This window comes from Diabrotica virgifera, chromosome 6 (assembly GCF_917563875.1).
Source record: "Diabrotica virgifera virgifera chromosome 6, PGI_DIABVI_V3a".
In the NCBI taxonomy this organism is placed as follows: Eukaryota; Metazoa; Arthropoda; class Insecta; order Coleoptera; family Chrysomelidae; genus Diabrotica; species Diabrotica virgifera.
The window spans coordinates 244,869,670-244,894,461 of record NC_065448.1 but is presented as its reverse complement, the minus strand read 5'-3'; the positions used below and the strand labels follow the sequence as shown (position 1 = coordinate 244,894,461).

Here is a 24,792-nt window from a genome sequence, read left to right as displayed (position 1 = left end):
GCTACTGCTCCAAACACATTATAAAAATCATTTAATACAACCTACAAAATTGGGGTAAACTTTATTATAGCCACATCTTTGTTGATGTTAGTTATTACTGTTGAAAAATTTTAAAAAAATATCATATCACAATCAGTTGGCTGAGGTAACACATGGTAACTATTATGTCACATTGTTCGGTTTGATCTTTGACACCTTTCAGAAACATCACTCAACTTTCATTCAGTTGCCATAAAGTCATCGAAACTCAATTTTTTGCATTCCCACATGTTGGGAATTTAAATACCTTACCTTAGGGCATTATTCCTGTTGCCTTTTGCCCATCACAAGGCATTTTAAGTAAATATGCATCTGTAAAGCATACATTTTATATTTGAAGGGTTATTACCCCTATATTTCTTTGGTGGCTCAGCTAGCATCCAGACTGTGAGTATAACCACTTGTTTTAAACCTTAGTCAGAATTTAAATATCAATTTTACATTAATAAAATAGATTATACTTACTTTTAGGTCTTACACTGATGATGATTTTGTAATAAAATCGAAAACGTTTTGTTCTGATGTAGCCCTTTAGGGATTTTAATAAATTTTATACCTTTTACAAAGGATTTATTCCAATTTTTTTAAAAATATTTTACACGTCTCTAGTAGTCGTAGCGGTATGACTTTCGAAAACATCGAATTTGATCATAAGCGGGTGCATAAAAAGATATCTTACACTGAGTATTTTATTTCTACATATCTTTATAATAACAAGCACAAGTTAAACACTGCATTGATTGTGATTGCAAAAACGGTTCGCATGTTCGCAAAATCAGTGCGGACATGTAACGGTTACTTTTGATACCGGTTCTAAGTGGTACTGATTACAAAATACTGATGTATCTGATCCTTGTATTTACTGAATTGAGTAGGCAACTTAAAATCGGTAGTTCCGTACTTGTAACTAGTAACGTTTTAAAAATATCTTACACGTCTCTAGTAGTCGTAGCGGTATGACTTTCGAAAACGTCAAATTTGATCATAAGCAGGTACATAAAAGATATCTTACGCTGAGTATTTTATTTCTACATACCTTTATAATCGCATAAGTTAAACACTGCATTGATTGTGATTGCAAAAACGGTTCGCGTGTTTTAAATATAATTTTTGCTGATTATGTATTTTGCTAAAATATTAAATAACACAAAAAATACAATTCACAACCATCATTTAATTTTTAACGATAAACAAAAGTCTAATATGATGATAAGTTTGAAATTGATCGACTTTGTCGATAACAGTGTCATTAACAGATATTTTTAAATACCATAAATCATTTTCCAATGATTGTGTGGATTTAAGAAATACATACTAAACAATGTTTTTACCTGTATAAAGGAGATTATAATTATGACACATTATGGTACTCCTTATTTTTCAAATAATATGCTCTTGTAAACGCACAACTTTGATTTATTGGCTAAACCTACATTAGATACGTCACAAGAAATTAAAAATAATTAACATGTAATAAATTCACTGTTTTAATCAGATATATTATATTCCCTACTATTGCAATAAAATATTAAAACGAATAAACGAAAACTTGTTGAGTAGTGCTATAACAAAGCAATAAAATGTTATTCATAAAGATAGTGTAAAATATATCGCCGCTTATCTGGTCCGCTGGTATTAAAGTTATCAGCATTTAATTCCAAAGCGGTCTCTTAGCTGGAGAAAATACTTGTAATTACCATCCGTATTCATTTCAGATACTTCCATCTCGCAAACAAAAACACGTAAAAATTAACATCTGGCGCTGAGTCACCCGTCCCAGACCCAAGAAAACTGTACGTGATGACAAACCTTCCCAAGCTCGACCTGCGAACGCATGAACTGATAGTAGGATGCGCAGAACGCAGTCCGCCGACGCAGGTTGTGTCTGGCTTAGGTTCAATTTGCGTCGGGGCTTAAAGGGTTTTTACCCAAAACATTTTGGTGGCTCAAGCATGCTATTTTTTGGCTTTTAGAAACACTGATGATGAACTTCTTAATCCGAAAACGCTTTGTTTTAATGTGACCCTTATTTAGAGTATTTTTAAAATATACCTTTTACAACAAATTTAGATTTTAGAAAAAAATGTTTCTTTGACAAATAAGCATTGCTTTTCCCTTAAATTAAATGTTCAAACTTCCAAGAGGCAGGTGGTTGGCGGGAGCTGGTTTGAACATTGAATTTAAGCGAAAAACAATGCTTATTTGTCAAATAAACATTTTCTTCCGTTTTCTGAAAATAGTAAAATGTATTTTAAATTAAATAAATTACGTACATTCTTCTTTTTTTGTCAATTAATTTAATTTAAAAAAAATGTTTGGACACTGTGTAAACAATTATGTTAATATTCATATTACTGAATACAGAATTGAATACCCTTTCAAATGAGCTATCACACGACCCCTAGTCTCATTTAAAAAAATCATTGATTACGTGATCACGTTCATATGGATGACGTCACTCATATGAAATATATGCCAAAATTTCGTAATTTAAAAATAAAAATCGACTTGTTTCGGGATTTTTCATTAAAGTCGCCGATTTACGAAATATTGAATTTATTCCAGACATTTGCACTATACTGTATATCGTGGCAATAAAATGTCGCTTATCGGATATCGCCCGAGTATGAACGCCGCCTTAGCCGCTTTTTAAACTTTATAATGAAATCTAGAGTCGAAAATCAGACAATATTTTTTAACTTTTACTATAATTTGAACTATTATCTTATATTATGTATAGTGCACTGGAATAAGTGTTACCTTCCCTTATTAACTCATTTATTTTTAGCACATAATCAAATCAAAACGCTCTTACAGGTCGATTTTTAAAATAATCATAGCATCAATGTTTCGAATTTTACGCGATCACTCTTCAGATAACTTTGATTTTGAAGTTATACTTCTTTACCGGCGATAGAGGGTGATTTTTTTATATGTTAAAACCTATCAGCCCGGCGCATGCGCATTATAACTTTATTCTGATTGGATGTTCAAATGACATGTCAAAAATTATCCGATATGGCAGCTGTGGTTTGGAGGTAAAGGTAAAGGTAAACAAATGTATAATATATTAGTTTTATTGTTGTGAGGACAGAAACAAAAAAGTTTATAATATTGTAGTGACTTTTAAATAGTTTTTAAAAGCAACAGGTACGTAATAATTATTAATGTATCATGGGTATAAACCTACCTATTTGATCTGCCAAAATACATAGTATGTAATACTTTTATTTATATAATTTGATTACCATCAAAATTTCTATCAATATTCACCTAATATATTGTTTTTTTACTCTATGTTTTGTTGTATTTTTTCAATTCTAAATCATTTCAATTCAGAATTAAAATAATTTGATCAATTTTCAAAATATCAAAATATCACAAGTTTAATCCGTTTAGTTAGTCTATCTTCGTAAATAATGACACATAGTGTCCGTGGCTAAGCGGAGAAGGCAAATGAATTCCAATACCAACCGCTCTTATCAGCGCTGGTTCGAGTCCCAATATAAACTTTCTTTTTTGTTTTTTTTTAATACATTTTATGATTGTAAGTATATTTATTATATAATTGTATTTTCAGAAAATACGTATTTAGTTAAAAAATTTTCGACAATTAATGTTCAGACATCATTTGTGGCTTGTTTAATGTGTTTGTGTGTGTTTTATTCTTTTATTATTTTAATTTTTGGCACTGTTCTAATAAAAATGTTTGAGAAGTAGTAAGTATAAATTAGTTTAATATTTAAACAAAATATAAATAAAAAGTATATTAATTTCGTTTAAATCATATAATAGAAGTATAACTTCTTACGTGCGTACAAAGTACACACACATTCTTTTTTTTTTAATGGGAAAGTACATCATGTGACACCCCATTTAAAAGCTTTTGAAATACAGATTACAAAAATGTATAATACTTTAATCCTTTTTGAGAGCGTAGGCGCAAAATTTCGATCGAATTATTTTTAAATGCATTTATTTTTTTCGAATCCTGAGGAAACTAATAAGTATTTTTGAAAAATTTAAACGCAGAATGAAATACTGTATTATTACCGAGGGAAGAAAGTCCCTTAGAATAAACAAAAAGTTTATTTTGAATGATATATTTGAAATTAAACATCAGACTAAATTTTGTCTTTTTTTCACCCCGTGACTGATTATTAAATTAAACATTATAGAAATTTTCAGGGACTTTTGACCATCGATAATACTGTAATATTTCATTCTGCGTTTAAATTTTTTAAAAATACTTATTAGTTTTCTCAGGATTCGAAAAAAATAAATGCGTTTAAAAATAATTCGACCGAAATTTTGCGCCTACGCTCTCAAAAAAAGATTAAAGTATTATACATTTTTGTAATCTGTATTTCAAAAGCTTTTAAATGAGATGTCACATGATGTACTTTCCCATTTAAAAAAATCAAAGTTATGCCTGTCACCTGAAGAGGGATCGCGTAAAGTTCGAAACATTGATGCTATAATATACTATGATTATTTTAAAAATCGACCTGTCCGAACGTTTTGATTATGTGCTAAAAATAAATAAGTTAATAAGGGGGGTAACACTTATTCCAGCGCACTGTATAAAAAACTAACCAGGAAAATGTATTTTTTAGAAAATGGACTGCTGTAGATAGGAGGAATGAACCAAGAAGTGGTGAGCGTGTTCCTTACATAATAATCAACGGACCTCCAGGACTACCTTTAATACGTTTAGTGCGAAGCCCTAGAGATCTAATCAACGATATTTCTTTGAAACCTAATGCGCAGTATTATATTACAAGGGTTATAATACCAGCTATTAATAGATGTTTTAACTTGCTTGGTGTCGACCTTAACATTTGGTAAGTATAAAAAGCATCAAAACTAAATTCTTCTTGTGGTGCTGTCTTCTTTAGTAGAGGTGAAGTTGTCCATGACATATGGCGCCTACCGGGACCCCGTTTTCCTTCAATTTTCTCCTGGATGATCAGCTGCACGAGGTGGTACTTTTCGTTTCTCATTATGTGTCCTAGGTAGCTAACTTTGATTATCTTTTACAGCTCCCATCTGTGAATATTTCCCTCAGCACATTTTCGTTGATGGTGTCCAAGGCATTTTCAAGATCCTTCTATAAAGCCCGAGTTCAAACTTGTTTATCAGCGTTATGTTGAGCGTCCAGGTTTACGTTCCATACAATAGTGTTGACCATACATAGCAATGCAGAAAACGACATCTAAGACTGATATTAATGCTACTGTTACAAAATAAGCATTTCATTTTGATAAAGCCCTTGTACAGGATTTATATTAGCATCCAAAAATAAGAGTAATCCATATCGATTTAATTTTTAAAAGTCTCAAACAAATATTATTTACATATACTGTTTACATTACGTAAATGGGTGACATTGTTTGAAGTGCAATGTGGTCCACTCGTTTTGAAAACAACGAAGTCAGCAATTATGTACTTTTAGTAATTCACGGTCACATTCAAGTATGAAATCATAACAAACAATTGGGATTTATTTATACATACGTAGAAAGTAAAGAAAGAGATTATTCATTATTCAGAAACCGACGTGGTTAGAGTAGAAACATTATCCATCCCGACACTAACTAGTTATTGTCGTATTTAGTGTTCCAAATAAATATATTTCGGTAATTAGTGTTTTAAGTTAAGCAACCCCATCATCGGTACCACCATACTCTGTTGGGCTGCCTCTATTCTCGCTTTTAATTTGTAATCAAGTTGATTGTGGAACCAGCAGAAAAAATATCTGTATTTGTCTAACTTTTCAAGCTGTTGGTGGTTCACATATTGGAAGGCGTAAATTTTTGTTCTTTGATATTTTCATAACTTTCGTTTTCGCAGTATTGATCTTCATTCTCATTTTTTCACAACTCTCAGTGACAGTAAAACATTTTCATCTGCATAGCGGATGTTATTTACTCCTTGTCGGTTTATCCTGATACCATCTGAAGATTACGATAAAGCGTTCGCAAATATTACCTCCAAGTAGACGCTAAACAGTATCGGGGATAACATGCAACCCTGTCTGAACTAAATTAACAAATATTAAAATTTTAAAATAACTGTACAAAAATTACAAGTTACAAAATTAAAGGTTGTTAAAACCTCCCGTCAGTCAGATCTTCAATGTTATGTCCATGTTTGCTAAAATTGGTTTACAAAAATTTAAATTCAAATGTTATTCAAAATTGTCTACCACTCCTCCGTCTCATCATCATCATCATCAACGACACATCGGCTCTTTATGAGCCAAAGCCTTCTTTAGACCATTCCCCATTTCGTCCTTTCTCCAGTAATTTTTTTGTAACTCTTTTCCATCCTTTAATTTGGATGGACATTAAGTCTTCTAAGTTGTCCAGGTACCTAAGTTTTGGTTACCCCTAGTACCTCGTCTCACTGGTCCTCTTCGTCTCTATAAATTGTTGTAGATAGAACTTGTAAAATTATTAAATATTTACATTTTCGTATTTATTTAAGGTTTAATCAAATGCCGAGGAAAAAGACTCAGTATTTACCTGGTTCTACTACACCAAAGAAGAAAAGTACTATATCTCAATATTTTTCTACGTCTAACTGTGTTTCCTGTGAAGAACAGACTCAAACTGGTATATGTGAGCAGTGTCAGGCTCGACCGCAAACTACAATGGTCACTCTTATGGAAAAGATGAGAAATTGGGAAAGGAACTCCCAAAATATTCTAATGGTAAGTGAAAAATAATGCAAAAATGATAGTTAGGTGGGGGTAGTTACAAACTCTTTATACCTATGTGTGAAAGGCAAAAAGTCTTTAAGACGCTAAAGTGAAACTCTGGATTCTAGGTGATGGTTGTTCCTTGATTCTTAATTCCTTGAATCTCCAGGGGTTTATGTTTTTGTCACTATAGTATTCTCTTACTGCAGCTGTTGCACTATTATGATTATTACTGAACTCTGTAAGAGCTCTTAACATGAAACTGTACTGGACTATGAGAGATAGGGAGAGAGATAAGTGCAGTTAGTTTATAATTTCTCTTCTTGGTTGCACAGGTTGTACAGCGAAACATGTCAAGTGAACAGTATTCTGTGGAAATTAATAAATAGTCTTGTTTTATGTTTTTTATTATTATTTTTAATAATCAAAATTCTTTTTAGGTTTGCCAAAGTTGCATATCATCCCCAACTGAAGTTAAGTGCATATCGTTAGATTGTCCTGTTTATTACAGAAGAATTCAAACCAGTAGAGATGAACAGCAAACGACTTATATACGACAATTATTAAGTTCTATTGAATTTTGATCAATAATAATTTAGCAAATTTAGATATACAATTTTAGGGACAATTCTGCGAAAAATGTTTAAAACTATTTTTTGTTTAAAGTGAGATAACTTTTCCTTTCCTTTTCCTTTCCTTCCTAAGAATAAAGATAATATTTCCTTTTTATTTAATAATTAAACTGTTTATTCTTTGTTGTGGTAGATAAAAGATACAACCTGTATACATTTAACCAATCTACGAAATATTTTTATGGAAAATGAAATATTTTTATTCGTTAACAAATCTTTTATTTTATGTATTTCCCAGGAATTTGTTGGTTGTTTGGAAAAATTCCAAATCATATTTTTATAATATTTATGTAATTCACTATAATTAATATTTTTGTTTTTTAGAAATCATTTCTTAGTCTTTTTACATTCAATTTTTATTTGATATTTTATTTAAATAAAAAATATCCGTACTATATACATATAATTTTATTAACAAATTATTTTTTATTTCTATACTGTAATAAAATTGGTAAACTTGTGATAAATCTAATAATATACTTGTATTGAAATTATTTTTTACAATAAATGTACAATAAGAAGTTTTTTTATATAGTTTATAAAATTAATAATATTTATTAATATTCTATGTAGTTTTTATTTATTATATATTACTATTCCATTTAAATAACAAAACGATAAAACAAAACCACAGAACAATGGACTCTTCATTATCTCCATTAATAGCAGATATTTTTTGTTACAGTTTGTATTTTATAAAAAATTTAATACATGAAAATATCTGTAAATTAATAAAAACAACTTGAATTAGAAATATCTTGCACTAACTTCTACGATGTATTCGAAACCATAGTGTTTACTGGAGGTGAATTCCAGCTCTACGAAGGTATGGTTGAGACCACCTTTCTTAATTCTGACTGTTGAACCCTTTGGTGCATCCCTCGGAGTAATAGCCATGATGCAGTAGATTTTCCCGTTACCATAATACGTGAGCTAAAACAAAAATTCAGTTAAATATCTTCTTCCTTTTAAATGTTGAATGGGTTGCATGTGAGAGTTCATTTTGAATGAAATAAAAGACAGACGTACTCTCAATCATTTATTGTAACTTCCGACGACCGGTTTCGCTCTCTACAGTATGCAGAGCATCTTCAGGTCAACGGCTACAAGTCACTAAATGCTATAAATAAAAACCAGAGTTAGAACAATGTTTGATTGTAAAAGATGCTAAAGATCCATAAGATCAAGCCAATATTGAACAACATACATAAAAGTAGTTAAGACAGCAGACAAATACATATGCATGTACACTCGGGGGCGGCAACAAACCTCCCCAAGCTGACAAACACATGCAATTGTATGCCGTCTGTAATCATGCAATGATAAAGTGTACTTACATTCGGGTACAAGGAGCTTCTTCCTGAGTATTCATTAACATGATATCTTGCTTAAGTTATGCTAACGGGATGTGGTGGAATAGACGGAGAATGGAGAATTAGAACATTCTGAACAATGAGAACATATTCGCTATCTTTGTCATACAACGCACTGAGTCAAATAGAATATCATGACAAGACACAGTGACAGTTTTAAATATTTGACATGGCATCGGGAATATTTTGAGTAGTTGATTAAATAATATTGAGAGTGTATAAATAATTGATTTAAGACGTGAACTTAATAAAAAGTTATTTGTTGTTTATTATTTATGGAAGATTCAAGCAGAAAATACATCAGGATGTTATATTCCGTAATCCAACTATTTTTTTGTTAAAGATGTTTAAAATTGTAAGCGTTCCAGAGTAACAATATATTATTAAAAAATCACTTTAACACTTTTCCTCTTTTCTCGATTGAGTATTAGTTTTTGTTGTACCGGGTGTCCCAATAAGAATGGCTCTCGGCCATATCTCAGAAACCGTTTATAGTAGAGCTTTGAAATAAAAAATTTTATAACAAAAGTTGCCTTAGGAAAAGCCTGGAAATTATTTTCATAATTGTGGGACCACCGCTAGAGGGCGTAATTAAATATCAAAAATTAAAAAATCTAAATTTTACAAAATTTTCCTAATGAAGGGGCACTGAAAATCCGATCGTCGTATTCTTCATAAAATTCTACGCATATTTGATTTGACAAGTTTAGGTCTACCTTTGGAAATAAGACGTGGGGGTGAGTGGGAACTTGTTATGAAAAACTGGCTGTGAGTCCGGTTCTGCTTAATCAAATTTTGCAAACTTGGTCTTGTTGAAGACATATCTTTTTCGTCAATGTAAAAGTTATGATTTCGAACCAACTTACTGAGTAATATGCCAGCTAGAAGGCGTTATTTAATTTTTTGCAGAAATCTAGTTCTCCTTGGAAAATATTAAATACAAACATGCATTTTTAATACCATATTACAAAATTAGACAAAATTAGCAACAGAATAGCGAAAACTGCATGTTAATACCTTTTTTCTATCTCGAGATATCTTACAAAACGTGTAAATTTAAAAACATAACTGTTACTGTCACCGGTAAACGAACTTCATTAAAAGTAGTGTGCTATGGAAACAACAAAGAAACATTTTCCAGCTGTCAACGTATATTAGGTCTTTTCAACGCTTCTCATTTGTTTCGAGCCTCGTTCATATCTCGTATATTAATATTATACAAGGATTATACGGCATATAACAGAGGCTCGAAACAAATGAGAAGCGTTGAAAAGCCCTATTACAAAGAAATAAAAACAACTATTTAGTGATGACATAAACGTTCAAATTTTTGCCCATCATTTTCGTTGCAAACATTTACTCTTTCAAGAGTAGATTGAACAGCAGTCTCAATTTCTGCTCTCGATATGCTTTGAATGGCGTTTAGTATCCTCTGGATAATGTTTTCTAGAGTAGTGTATGATGGGCAACAATTTGAATATTTAGGTCGTCACTAAGTAGGTAGTTCTTTTTGTTCTGTGTTATATTTAATTTTAATAGTATTGTTTCTCTTTATATTGTTGTTTTAATTAATTCTATTTTTATACGTTGACATCTGGAAAATGTTATTTTGTTTTTTTCCACAGCACACTACTTTTCATTAACTTAGTTTACCGGTGATAGTAACAGTTATGTATAAAATTTACACGTTTCTCGAGATATCTTGAGATAGAAAAAAGGTATCGTCATGCGGTTGTCGCTATTCTATTGCTAATTTAATCTAATTTTATAAAGTATGATTAAAAATGCATACTTGTATTTAATATTTTCCAAAGAAAACTAGATTTCTGAAAAAAAATAAATAACGCCTCCCAGCTGGCTTATTACTTATTAGGATGGTTCAAAATTATCACGCTTACATTGATAAAAGAGATCTGTCTTCAACAAGACCCAGTTTTCAAAATTTGATTTAGCAGAACCGGACTTACAGCCATTTTTTCATAACAAGGTTCCCACTCACCCCCACCTCTTATTTAAAAAGGTAGAGTTAAACTTTTTAAATCAAATATGCGCAGAATTTTATGAAGAATACAATAATCGGATTTCCAGTGCCCCTTCATTAGGAAAACTTTGTAAAATTTAGATTTTTTTATTTTTGATATTCAATTACGCCCTCTAGCGGTGGACCCACAATTATGAAAATAATTTCCAGGCTTTTCCTGAGGCAACTTTTGTTATAATTTTTTTTATTTCAAAGCTCTACTATAAACGGTTCCTGAGATATGGCCGAGAGCCATTCTTATTGGGACACCCGGTACATATAAATTATTACAATCACTGAATACATAGTTAGTGAAAAAATTATCACATTTATTAACTGAATTAATAATTTGCAATTATACAAATAACAGTTATCCAAAAACATTCAAAAGCCATCTCTTTAAAGTTAATGATGACATTGTCAAGTAGAATGAGATTCTAGTAATGTTTACATATCCATACCAGTGTGAATTTTACTACACGTAATTTGCCGTGTAAAGACAGAAAAAGTAGGGATAGCCGTAAAATATTTGCGAATTATGTACCGATGGCCTTAATATAGATACATTTTTTTAATAATTCTACAACGAAAATTTACTGAATACAGAACAGTTTTACTGTATGCCGCAGGGATTATTTTATTTTAATCTGCTAGTAGCCCAGTAAATAAGCGTGAAATACGGCGATACCGTGTTATTTTCAGCGTCACCACTGGTGCCATTGTTTGCTATTACTTAAAGGGGAGGGTCACCCATTCTCGTGGGTGGAAAAACACACACCTTTAAAATAAGTCCGGAAGTGGATAATTGACTAATTCTAAGAAACTTTTGTTCTATAGAGTTTTTTAACTAAGACAATACTTTTCGAGTTATTTGCGTGTGCAAATGGTTATTTTTCAACAAAAAAACACCTTTTTAGATGGTTTTTCGTAAATAAATCAAAAAATAAGTATTTTATCGAAAAAAAATATTTTAACAAAACCACGTTTTCAGACGGTTTTTCGCAAATAACTCAGAAAGTAAGTATTTTATCGAAAAAATATTTTAACAAAACTACAGCTTATAAAAAGACGAAAGAATCCATTTCCGGACTTATTTTAATCGTATTTTTTCCTAATTTTAATCTAAATCCAAATTTTCAAGCAATCTCTCGTGACGTTGAACATTGCACTCTAAAACGGCCATTTATTGGGCTATAATATGTTACACTTTTAATAATATTTTATGTAAAACATATTTTAAAATAAAATTATGACATATTCTCAACAAAAATAGTAAATTGCGTTAAGATACCAAAAGAAAATAGCTTCCGAACAATATTTAACTTACTGTAGCTGATCTCGTGATAAAAGGGAATCCATATCTGTAAATATACTCCTTATAGTAGAAGTGGGGACCTATATGCAAACAATTGCCTTCACGAATTTCGGATCGATTGTAACCATCAACCAATTGAAAAGCGACGAAAAGGCAGAAAAATACGCACACAATTTTCTTCATTTTTGATGCCAGTTTGGTAGTTTTCAAATGAAAACTGGCAATATACTGGTAACTGAGGTGTTTAAATAACCCTATCTTGATAATGATTTATAATGGTAATTTTACATGTTTCAAAGTTATTTACGTTATTCACAAGTCTTATAACAACTGACTAAATATGTCTTAAAAATGATTAGTCATAAATAATCTTATTATCTTGTTAAATCACTGTTGATATCTTTAATATTTAATTAAATATTTTAATTTAACTTTACGTTTATTAATAAACAATAAATCCCTTAAATATTGTTAAAATTTTTAATAAACAATCTACAAGAACTAATGAACAGCAGGATTTTCGTACTGGAAAATCGTGTACAGATGCAATATTCGTCATGAAGCATTATTGAGAAATCACTAGAGTATAATAGATGAGCATTTCTATGTCTGATAGTCTTGAAGAAAGCATTTGACACAGTATGGCTCAAAGATGTAATCCATCTTATGTATAATAGAGAAGTCCCCTAGATATTATAAAAACTATTGAAAAGATCCAAAACAACAAAATGGAAGTCAGAATAGATGGACAACTTACAGAAGCTATAATAGACATAGACAGCGAAATAAGACAGGGAGACTCATTAAATAATATGCTCTTCAATTTAATTAATCATGGATGAAATCATTAAAAGCATCAACAAAGGAAGAGGATACAGAATCAGAAGCAAAGAAGTAAAAGTTCTCTGTTACGCAGACGACGCAATATCGATAGCAGAATATAAAGATAGTCTGCAAATATTAGTCCACAGATTTAACATAAGAGCAAAAGATTTAAATATGATAATTTCATCTCAGATAACTAAAACAATAGTAATCAGTAAAGAACCAATCAGATGTAAAATAGAAATTGTTGGTATCAGTATTGAACACGTAATGGAAACAAAATACCTTGAAATTACATTGTCAAGCTACGGAGTCCTGGACACAGAAGTGAGAAATCAAGTACAAAAAGCAAATAGACTGACAGGAGGTCGACTTAATGTGGCGAAACCGAGATGTTAACACTAAGATGAAGTCAAGAAATTATAAAGCCAGTGTAAGACCAATAATGACATAGGTATGCATCAGAAACAAGACTCGATACAGCCACAACAGCGTTGAAGACTACTTACTGTAAATGGCAGAGATGAGAGTGCTGAGAAGAATTACTGCGCTGAGAGATAGAAAGAGGATTGAAGACATTAGAAGACGATGTATCGTACAGTGTATAAACGAATGGACACTAAATAGAAAAAAAATGATGGAATAACCACATAAGCAGAATGGGGCAGACACGCATGGTCAAAATAGCAAGAGATAACTCACCAATCGGTAGAAGAAGTACAACCAGAAGAAATGAGAACATTTCATCAATCCGCCAAGGAACAAGCAGAATTGCTTATAAAGAGGAAGAAGAAGAAGAAGAAAACAAATTTTTCATCATAGTTTTTATGACGCTAATAGTGTGTTGGATTAACTAAAACCTTTATACTTTTGATACGAGAGCAATAAATCGTAATAAATAAAATTGGAGATGAAAATCTCATAAACCAAAACACGAGGTAACAAAAGATAATATTTACAATGAATCAACATGTATCGTTTGTCTGGAGTTGTATTTCTATAGGCAAGAAAAATGTAGCTATCACAATCAGGTCAAAAAACACAGAAGCCAAAAGTGGAAGTACTAATATACATACAGCATAATAATATAATCATTCTTTATTTTGTAGAATATGACATACCTAAATTATACCATACATTACTTTCTTTTTCAAGATTATTGCTCTTAAATTTTTGAAAGGGCTGTAGTTGAATGGGCTTGAACGAGTCACTAATTACGAGTGTATGCAAATTTTGATCATCCATATCTTTATAAAGAATTTCCATATCTAGAATTGTTTTCTTACAGAAAAACAAAAAAACCAAAATATTCAGAAAAGCAAAACTTATATTTTTGAAGTGAAAACTTCTTTAAGGCCGCGTCCCACCATCAAATAATTTGATCAAACTGGGTCTGAGCAAACTGAAAGTGACAGTTAGTGACGTCACATCCTGAGTGTTCATTGTGGATAATAATAAAAAATTTTAATTTTAAATAAAGTACAAACAAGTTAGACAACTCAATACAAAAAATTTGATCAAACTAGACTGATAGTGAGAGCACAGATTTTTAGAATTTCAAAAAACTGCAATTGTGACGTCACTTTGACGTACTTCCGGAGTTGGCTCAAACTGTTTGATCAAATTATTTGATGGTGAGACGCGGCCTTTAGGGACGTTGTGCCCTTTTCAGATGAGGAAAAAGTATTGAATTAGCGACCGTCATTACTTCGACGAAATAATGTTTTGAAGTGAAAACTTCTTTAGGGACGTTTTGCCCTTTTTAGATGGGGAAAAAGTATTGAATCAGCGACCGTCATTGCTTCGACGAAATAATTTTTGAAGTGAAAACTTCTTTAGGGACGTTGTGCCCTTTTTAGATGGAGAAAAAGTATTGAATTAACGACCGTCATGGCTTCGGCAAAATCAATTTTTGAAGTGAAAACTTCTTTAGAGACGTTTTGCACTTTTTCGATGGGGAAAAAGTATTAAATTAGCGACCGTCATTGCTTCAACGAAATAAATTTTTGAAGTGAAAACTTCATTAGGGACGTTGTGCCGTTTTTAGATGGAGAAAAAGTATTGAATTAGCGACCGTCATCGCGACCTTCATTGCTTCGACGAAATTAATTTTTGAAGCGAAACTTTTTTAGGGACGTTCTACACTTTTTAGATGGGGAAAAAGTGTTGAATTAACGACCGTCATCGCTTCGGTGAAATAAATTTTTGAAATGAAAATTTCTTGAGGAACGTTGTGCACTTTTTGGAGGGGGAAGAAGTATTGAATTAGCGATTGTCATCGCTTCGGCGTAATACATTTTTGAAGTGAAAACTTCTTTAGGGGCGTTGTGCACTTTTTAGATGGGGAAAAAGTATTAAATTAGCGACCGTCATTGCTTCGACGAAATAAATTATTGAAGTGAAAACTTCTTTAGGGACGTTGTGCAATTTTTAGATGGGGAAAAAGTATTGAGTTTGCGACCGTCATCACTTTTCCGAACTAAATTTCGTACATACGTATATATATTTTATGTGAATGTTCATGATACCTGCTATGATAACCAGATAGTATCTTCCCGTAGCCCAAATACGTCCGAGCTCGCGCATAATGACGGAACTGGAGACCAATTTGAATTTGAATTCTTGTTAAAGTTAAATGGGATTTGTATGCATTCTGTCATGAAATTATTCAATTAGCAAAATAATATTAATCGACTTTTTTGTGTTATTTGTTTATAAAAGACATCTCACTTTTACAAAGATAAAATATAAAATACACTTATCTTACAACCGTGAACGATTCAAACCAATCGGACGTTACCAACCATTACGACGCGCCGGTCTCCAGTTGCGTCGCGACTCCCCCTCCCTTCAGGATGCGCAATATATTATCTTCTTATTTATAGTATTATGTGTATGTATACATAAGTAGCATAGAACGTACGAAACGCGTATAAATATAGGTATATCACTTCTATTTGGATGGGAAAAAATCATTGATCTCGTAATTTATATAGGTACTATAAGAAGTTTTCACTTCTGTCGGCACTCCCATGAGTGCTTTAATTTTTTCTACTCTTTGAGATTTTTGGTGTCACTAACAATTTTTATATTTTTTTGAAAAAAAAAGACGTGTTTTCGATGCTGCAATATCGACTTAAAAACTGGACATTGAAGCAAGAGCACATAAATAAGCTAGTATAGTCATTTGAAATGTGGTGTTACAGTAGGATGCTTAGAATAGCATGGTCACAGAATAAAACGAATACGAAAAAATTGCAAGAAATGGGCAAATAATACGAAATAATAGACACAATAAACATAAAGTTACAATATCTAGGACACGTAATAAGGGGACAGTGATATGAAATGCTAAGACTGATAACACAGGGGAAGATAAGAGGAGAAAGAAGCGGCGTTATCGAAATGCCTCCCACTTTTCCAGGTAAATATTTTCATACATGAAATGCCTCCCAGGTACAATCGAAATACCTCCGTTTCGTTAATCATTTATGCTGATATTTTGTCTATTTAATCTCTGTCTAATGACAAAATGTTGCCAAATCATATTTTAAATAGGTAGTATCTATTTTGATTTTTCTAATTCTTAATGCAGTGTACATAAAATTTTTTTCACATAAATATTTCACAGTATGTATGACATATTTCTTTTTAGAAAGGAAAGTTGTTACCAGACAATCTAATATCCAGCTTTTCTGGGTAATTCCAATTCCGATTCTAATCTCTCTTATATTTATAATTCCATTTTTCCATACATTTTCCAAATAAGTTTTTTGTGGTGTTATTTTTAATAAATCTATAAAAAAATTATTGTTTTTTCATTTTTTGTTAAATTATTAATAACAAAAAATAATGGTTATTATAAAATATATTATAATGGTTATAAAACTAATTATATATGTATAAGTTAGTTGAAATTTATAAATACCGCCTAGTGTCAATAATGTTTAATACAATAAAGCGGTTGAAAATAAAATAAATTAACTAACAAAATACCAATTTTGCCAAAAATTTACAAAGGGACGAAGATGTGGCAACGTCTCACCTTCACATAAAGATTAGAAGCATGTAATTTATTTAAAGTTTGGGAGGCAATTCGTATGACCATTTTAGCGACAGGTAAGAAACCCTTTTTCGGGAGGCATTTCATATGCGGCCGAAAGAATTACCTATAGGAAGAAGGAGAGTGGCATGGTTGAAAAATTGAGGGATTGGTTTAAATGTAGTTCAATAGAACTCTTCAGAGCAGAGGTAGATAGAGTAAAGATAGTGATAATGATATCCAACCTCCGATTAGGAGACGGCACTTAAAGAAGAAGAAGTCTTTATACAAATAGGATGATAAATACGACATGTGTTTGCTTAGTTACTGTTTTTTGTAACAAATATTTAAAGTATTTGTCAATTTCTTGTCAAACTATTTGAATGTTTTGAGCGTTCCTTTAGAAAGTTCCTTCAGAACTATGTATACGAGTAGAGAGTCCAGAAGAAAAACAAAAATTATTACTTCTGCTCATGAAAATGATATGAACATCGATACATCGGATAAAGCAACCAGGCGAGTAATTGCACCGTATGTTAAGATTATAAGAAAGACTGACAAGGCCCACGAAAAGGAGCCTGAGTATGAGAAGTTTAATTTTTACATTCAGAATAAACCAAGTGTTCTGTTGCACGATTTGACGTCATTTTTATCAGATAATGTTGATTTAGTTCTTCTCTTACATGAAACTGCAGATGTGCTCAAAACGACCACCAAAGCAGGAGGTAATGTATTTTATAGTATTTTTGTGTTTCTGGGACAAAATTATATTTAAATAATTTCAGAAACTTCTATAATTTCTTAATTGCAAGCGTCTTAACTGTTATTTGCGATCCGATTTCTTCTTCACACGAAACTTTCAGAAAGTTTTAATGGATGTAATTCATTTTTTCTTTTATCTTCCCTGATATCGTTATCTGCGGTGATTGTCAGTCTGATATAACTCTCCACTCTTTCAAAGTTATATGAGTCTCTTGATAGGGTAGACTGGGGCAAAACGAGGCTCGGGGCAGAACGGGAAATGCATCGATGTGCATAACTTATAGTCGTCATAATATCGGCAATAGCGCCATTCGAACGAACGTGGGTTGAATCACTTCAGTCATTAGAAAGAAACTTTTAATCACGTAGTTTACTTCTTTACTGACATAAAATCCGTTTTCTTTTGTTTTGTTAAAAATTTTGGTGATATTTATAGAAGTGCTATAATATAAGATGAGTAATCAAGTTTTATTACGTTTTTCATTCAAATATGATAGATATGTTACTGAATTTTATTATTGCGTGCTGTGAACCCTTTTATAGCTTTTACGTTAGAAATTACTAATTTTATTTGAAATGATGTCTGTTGGGGCAAAGCGGTCACGAAAAGACGGGATATTATCCCATCTTATCGCGTTCTCCTAAATTGCCACTATTTTACAGCATTAAAACTTTGTAAGAAGAATCTGACTAACATTTAATCAAAAAAATCAAAGAATACTACAGAAGAAAACGAGATGGACACTGACTCATCAGAAGATGATGAAGATTGTGGTTGCATCTACTCTGGATACTTATATTTACAGTCAACTGAAGGTTGGGTAGTGTGTAGTGTCTGCCATGGGTGGGCTCATAATTCCTGCGCATGTGTTGAGGATGAAGACGAAGGTGCTCATATTTGTAAACTCTGTCAGCTTGACTAAAATACATTACCATTTTCCCCGTAACCGGGGCAAAACGGGAATTTCGCACTGATAAGTTAAATTGTTTATAACCAAATAACTAAGCAATTTGGATTACAAATAAAGTCATTTCTATGAAGCTTAATAGCAAGTGATCCTGTCTGACTTTGTTTTTTTTAATACACAGTTTGGTTTTCTTTCTATGATTTTTTCTTTCTTAAGTATCCCGTTCTGCCTCGGTCTCCCCTACATGTCGTCCTATTATATCTCGGCTCTTTTGTTTGTTAATGCATATACAGGGTGGTCCTTAAGTAATTGTACAAAAAGAAACAGTAGGTTCTACGCTCTAAAATATTACGATTTAACCCAACTTACTTTAAGAGGAAACAGTACCTAGCGATCAACAGGTAGCTAAAACGTGTTCCAAGATTGCGGCTGTAATTTTGAATATTTTTTCGAGATATTTGGCACACGTATTCGTAATATAATAAAGAATGGCGGTACAGAGCCCAATTTGAAAAATATATTAATATGTGGAAATTACTCTGTAATTAAATACAATATTAAAAAACGAGCCTGTTGTAGCGCCATTAAGAAGAACAAAAAAATACCTTCAAATAAACTTTTTTATCCGATGCCTAGATTTTGTGTCATTTTGGAACTACTTATGAAATAAAAAATTTTAGTAGTTCCAAAATGACGCAAAATCTAGGCGTCGGATAAAAAAGTTTATTTGAAGAAAGTGTATTTTTTTGTTCTTCTTAATGGCGGTACAGGCTCGTTTTTTTAATATTTTATTTAATTACAGAGTAATTTCCACATATTAATATATTTTTCAAATTGGGCTCTGTACCGCCATTCTTTATTATATTACGAATAAGTGTGCCAAATATCTCGAAAAAATATTCAAAATTATAGCCGCAATCTTGGAACGCGTTTTGGCTACCTGTTGATCGCTACTGTATCATCTTAATAAAATGTTGATATTAAGAAAGATACAGGGTGGTAAAGTTAAACTTTTTTTTATTTATTATTGAATATTTCCTGAACGGTATGAGATAACAACATGAAATTTGGTATGTGAGGGTTTTTTGGGGCGAGAAAACTAAATACCTTACCAAAAATTATGTATTGCCCAGAGGGCGCCACATACACCTTTCAGCACTCATTTATTACGTTCAATTTTTTTATCCCTCACTCTGTATAATTCTGAGATTAAAATTTTTATTCTCCTATTAGTTTTACTTAAAAAAGGTATACTACTTTCATCTCCCTAAACTCAACCTTTTTCGAGATAAACGCATTTTAAATCTGCGATACACCATCATTTTTAGCATAATATCATTGTAGTTACACCCGAAAAATAACTTAAAACCATAAAATTATCCAAAAATGTATCGCAAATTTCTTCAAATGTAATTTGCGATGCAATGACATAAATTTGAGAACTGGCACAATTATTATGGTTTTAAGTTATTTTGCGGTTGTAATTACAATGATATGTTAAAAATGATGGTGTATCGCAGATTTAAAATGCGTTTATCTCGAAAACGGTTAAGTTTAGGGAGATGAAAGAATTATACCTTTTTTAAGTAAAACTAATAGGAGAATAAAAATTTTAATATCATAATTATACAGAGTGAGGGATAAAAAAATTGAACGTAATAAATGAGTGCTGAAAGGCGTATGTGACGCCCTCTGGGCAATACATAATTTTTGGTAGGAAATTTAGTTTTCTCGACCAAAAAAACCCCGACATACCAAATTTCATGTTGTTATCTCATACCTGTCAGGAAATATTCAATATTAAATAAAAAAAAGTTTAAATTTACCACCCTCTATCTTTCTTAATATTAACATTTTATTAAAGTAAGTTGGGTTAAATCGTAATATTTTAGAGTGTAGACTCTACTGTTTCTTTTTGTATAATTACTTAAGGACCACCCTGTATATTTGGTTTTCTCTTCAGTGACCTTTAGACCGGTGTTTTTGCCTCATAACGTATTTAAAGTTTCCTTTCCATTGGTGACGGTGTTTCCCACCATGTCTATGTCATCCGCATATGCTACCAGTAATTTTGGTCCGTTACTTACTCTCCGTGTCTGGACCAGCAACAATTTTAAATTCTGTACTTCCAATGATTGCCCACATAGATGACCCTGTGATTATCTAAAATTAGGTCTTCTTCTGTGTAGGTCTCTCTCATCTCTGTGCATGCTAGTAGATGGTGATTATTCTGAACCACGCCACAGTCGCAGGTATCGGCCTCCTGGCATCCCCATGTTTTCAGGTTACTATAGCACAACGTGAAACGCCCGCGCCGGTTCTTAGTCTGCTTATCGCTTTTCATGTCGGATACGATAAATTGTGTCCAGCGGCCATTTCCTCTGAGGGGGTAAAATGTGTTGTGGTAGCTGACGCTTGCCATAGGTGTATTCGACGCATTTCTGGCTCTTCTGTGATAGATCTTGATTTGTTTCAGAAAGCTTTTCCGAGATCTTAGTCTACTTCGATCTTCGGTGTCTTCGATTCGTCTCCTGCTTCTTTCGTTCTACATCTGACGTGACCTGTCTCCTGATAGGTGATGGAACGATTCAAACTATGCAGCAGATCTCTTCCATAGGTGTCTGTTTCAGGCAACCCGATATTATACGAACCGTTTCGTTTAGAGCAAGGTCGACGTTTTTAGCATTTTTTTGTAAGCATTTATTAACAATCAGAATTACATATTCTATGAGTTAATTTGATAACAAGTACAATAACTTATATCAATGTAGTATTGTACACTAAAATAATAATAATAATATCGTATGGCATTTTTGCCGGGGAGATCCTTTCGGATAGTTCCAGCGCCAATTACATCTTTAACCCTGTTTCAAGTAACTAGTGTCGATGTACACTAGCCCAGGGGGACCGACGGCTTAACGTACTCTCCGAGGCACGGTGAGACGGCTCGTGTCATTATTGGAAATGAAAATGGTTTGTCTTTGGCAGGGATCGAACCCACGTCTACTGGCGTATGAGGCCAGCGTTTATGCCGTTACCCACGGCCGCTCACCGTACTGTACACTAATAGGGCGTTATGAGGTACATCACCCAGCGGTTTCACCTCAGTTTCAGCGAAGATCTATGGGCCATAATCTTCGCAATCTTCTGTTGTTCAGTGGCTGCAGTAGTGGTAATATTAATTGGTTGGGGTGGCCTTCCAATTTCTCGTGGTGTCTGTTGATTCTTTCTTGAATGTGACTAACGGGATGTTTAGGTCTCTACTGGAGAGGTTTGGTTGGAAATATACCACGGAGCATTTGCGATGGTGCGTAGAATTTTTGATTGAGTTCTTTGGATAATTTTCGTATTTGATTTGCTGGCACAACTCCATAGTTCTATACCGTACGTCCATATAGGTTTGATGATTGTTTTATAAATGAGCAGTTTGTTCTCAATTGAGAGCCGAGATTTTCGACCTATAAGCCAATAAATTTCTTTCACTCATCTCAACTCAATTTGTTTCTTCTTCTTTAAAATGTTTTATTTCCCATTGAAAATAGTTGATTATAAAAATGCCACAAGAAAATAGCTTCAGAGCAACATCTTTAAAATGTGTTGTTTCCAGTTTAATTTAGAATCAAGATGAAGCCCCAGGTATTTGACGATATTCTGTTGTGGTATGTTGACTTGATTAAGGCTAATATTTGGGCATTGGTCTTTCCTTAGTGTGAAAGTTATATGTGATGACTTAGTTTCATTAGCTTTTATCTTCCATTTCTTTAACCACTGCCCAGTTTGGTCTAGGTTTCTTAAAGTTTTAATACTGCAGCTGTTGGATCCTCTTCAGTTGCAAATATTGCTGTGTCATCAGCGAAAGTTCCAATGGTAATTTGTGGAGAGGTTGGTAAATCGGATGAGTACAGTACATAAAGAAGTGAACCCAGTATACTACCTTGCGAGACTCCTGATTGAATTTTGTTACGGTTTGATAGTTCATCCTCCACTTTAGTTTCAAATTCTCTGTGATTTAGATATGATTTTAATAAGTCAAAGTATTTGTTGGGTAGAGATTTTTTGATTTTATAAAGTAATCCTGGGTGCCATACCTTATCAAATGCTTGACTGATGTCCAGAAAGGCTGCTGTGCAATATTGTTTATTGTCCAAAGCTCTATTAATTACATTTGATATGCGATAGCATTGTTGCACTGTAGAATGAGCTTGTCGGAAAAGTCGGAATCCAAATTGGTGTTCTGGGATCCAGTTTTGGAATCCTAGGTCGTTCATAATTCTTTTAAGTAACAGCTTTTCAAGAAGTTTTGACATTATTGGCAGTAGACTTATTGGGCGGTATGATGAAACATCCGTTAAATCTTTACATTTAATTAATTTAATTTTTAGCATGAGCAGAGTTTGCCCATACTGGTGCTTCAGACTCCGTGGCTGTAAAACATAATACTAAGGCGCAGAAGTGCGGAGAGTGTGATTGTGCTCCTCATTTTGTATTATTTAGTTTGCGGACGATATTGTTTCTGGCACTTACTTTTTCTTGACATCTCGACAGTGGTATCTATATAAGACAGAGTTCTATCTAAACGTACGCCGAGGTACTTTTAGCGTCTCGTTGTGTTCCAGCATCTGACCACGCCATTATACCTCGAGCTGCTTTCGAACATCTCACGCATGCACCTCATGCATGTTTCTAAGGTGGAAAGCACACACCTGGGTTTTTGTGGGATTGGGTTTCAGATGATTTTCATCGTAGTAGAATGCTGAGTTTCCCAGGGCATCTGTAAGTTTCACTTTGACTTGATTGATGGTTCTTCCCTGATCTGCCACAGCTGTATCATCAGCATAAATAACTTGCCTTGTTTGTTGATTTATGGGTTGGTCGTTGATGTATATGTTGTATAGAATCGGCGCGAGGACACTTCCCTGTGGTAGCCCATTTTTTTGGTCCCTCCACCGACTGTTCTTGGACAGGAGCGTTACGTAGAAGCGTCTATTCTGGAGGAGACATTTCAACAAACTTGTAAGTCGGAAATCCTTTGTAGTTGGTAGAGTTTTGCCAGCAGCCGTTGATGGTTAAATGTGTCATAGGCGGCAATTATTTTGGGGATTTATTTATCGTATGGCTACATCACAGTTTTTGTGCATAAATAAAAAGAACAATACATTGTAAATAATAGTTAATTTTTACATACAAAAATTTAGTTGACATATTCAATAGACTGCCATCTTAGGATACGATCAGACAGTACTCCACTAAATGTTTGCTCTTCTCATGCCTTCGATACTAAATTGGCACGCTCGTACAGTCCATTTATTAGAAGTTGTCTCATCTTTAATTACTTAAAAAACTGTGATATCCTTCTGCCAGGAGATCTTGGAAAATATTGTCTGGCGCCTCTTGTGCTAGTCTATTTAGTTTATCCAGGGTGCACGTGCATTATTATCCTGCGGACGCGAACTAGCTTTACACCCCCTTTAAAAGTTAAAAATTAGGTATACGAATTAGATATAAATATAAAATACATTTTAAACTATTAATTTACTTTGACATTACTTTTGACATATGTTGGGAGATTTTAGTCCATTTACTTTCAATAGGATTATATTAAAAGGAGAGGTGACAGCTTATCTCCTTGTTTAAGGCTACTGTTTGTTCGTATGGGTTTCGAGTTTCGAACCTTTGTTAGTCCATTATATTTTTACTTTTAGATATATCTAGGTACTATATAATACATTATTGTTTTGATTTATTAATTCCATTTAAGGAGTAACTTTATACATGGTGGATTCAGCATCAGAAGAAATATATCAAAGTCAAAGGAATTTTCAAGGAGAGCGACATAAAGTAAACTGGAAGATACAAAAGGGAAGCATAGTTGCTGCCTACGTAGCCTATAAAAAAGAATATCTTATGGTTGATGACATATTGGGAGATGATAGATTTCCTGCAGGAGTGGGATATCAAGGTATATCATTTATTAGATTTCTATTCATTCATCTTTTAGTATAGATTTTATATGTTTAAATTATATTGTCCACCAGATGGTGCACAAATCGCATAAAAGCGGCTATCGCTGATAAGAAAGAAGCATGGAAAAGAAACACACGTACATGCAGACAAGGATTCAAGAAATAAAAAACTACCTATGTAACAAAATCAAAATTGTCAAAAATATAATA

The 24,792-nt window shown here is 32.7% G+C and overlaps 3 protein-coding genes across 4 annotated transcripts in view; 2 read left to right on the top strand and 1 right to left on the bottom strand.

Annotated features, from left to right (window-relative positions):
* Window positions 1-7,469, top strand: part of LOC114336470 (DNA polymerase zeta catalytic subunit) — a 50,544-nt gene extending 43,075 nt beyond the window's left edge. For both annotated transcript variants that reach the window (XM_050655039.1, XM_050655038.1), the window contains 3 exons: window positions 4,656-4,883; window positions 6,529-6,754; window positions 7,183-7,469. In XM_050655039.1, the coding sequence (XP_050510996.1) occupies window positions 4,656-4,883; window positions 6,529-6,754; window positions 7,183-7,326 (598 nt within the window). In that variant the 3' untranslated portion in view covers window positions 7,327-7,469. The remainder of the gene's footprint in view (window positions 1-4,655; window positions 4,884-6,528; window positions 6,755-7,182) is intronic.
* A 101-nt stretch (window positions 7,470-7,570) lies between these two features.
* LOC114336466 (uncharacterized) lies at window positions 7,571-12,406 on the bottom strand. The gene is made up of 2 exons (XM_028286839.2): window positions 12,095-12,406; window positions 7,571-8,307 (listed from the first exon to the last, which is right to left on the bottom strand). The coding sequence occupies exons 1-2, from the start codon at window positions 12,263-12,265 to the stop codon at window positions 8,122-8,124; spliced, it is 357 nt and encodes a 118-aa protein (XP_028142640.2). The 5' UTR covers window positions 12,266-12,406; the 3' UTR covers window positions 7,571-8,121.
* Window positions 12,407-17,295: 4,889 nt separating this feature from the next.
* The window catches only part of LOC114336462 (cAMP and cAMP-inhibited cGMP 3',5'-cyclic phosphodiesterase 10A-like), an 87,473-nt gene continuing 79,976 nt past the window's right edge, over window positions 17,296-24,792 (top strand). Inside the window, exons 1-2 of the mRNA XM_050655024.1 lie at window positions 17,296-17,674; window positions 24,378-24,578. Coding sequence (XP_050510981.1) covers window positions 17,371-17,674; window positions 24,378-24,578 — 505 coding nt within the window. The 5' untranslated portion in view covers window positions 17,296-17,370. The remainder of the gene's footprint in view (window positions 17,675-24,377; window positions 24,579-24,792) is intronic.

Excerpts from the sequence above, each read along its gene's own strand:
- LOC114336466 (XM_028286839.2), bottom strand. The coding sequence starts at position 12,265 with ATGAAGAAAATTGTGTGCGTATTTTTCTGCCTTTTCGTCGCTTTTCAA. Across the intron at positions 8,308-12,094 it reads TTATCACGAGATCAGCTACA|CTCACGTATTATGGTAACGG; the intron begins GTAAGTTAAATA and ends TTTTTGTTTTAG.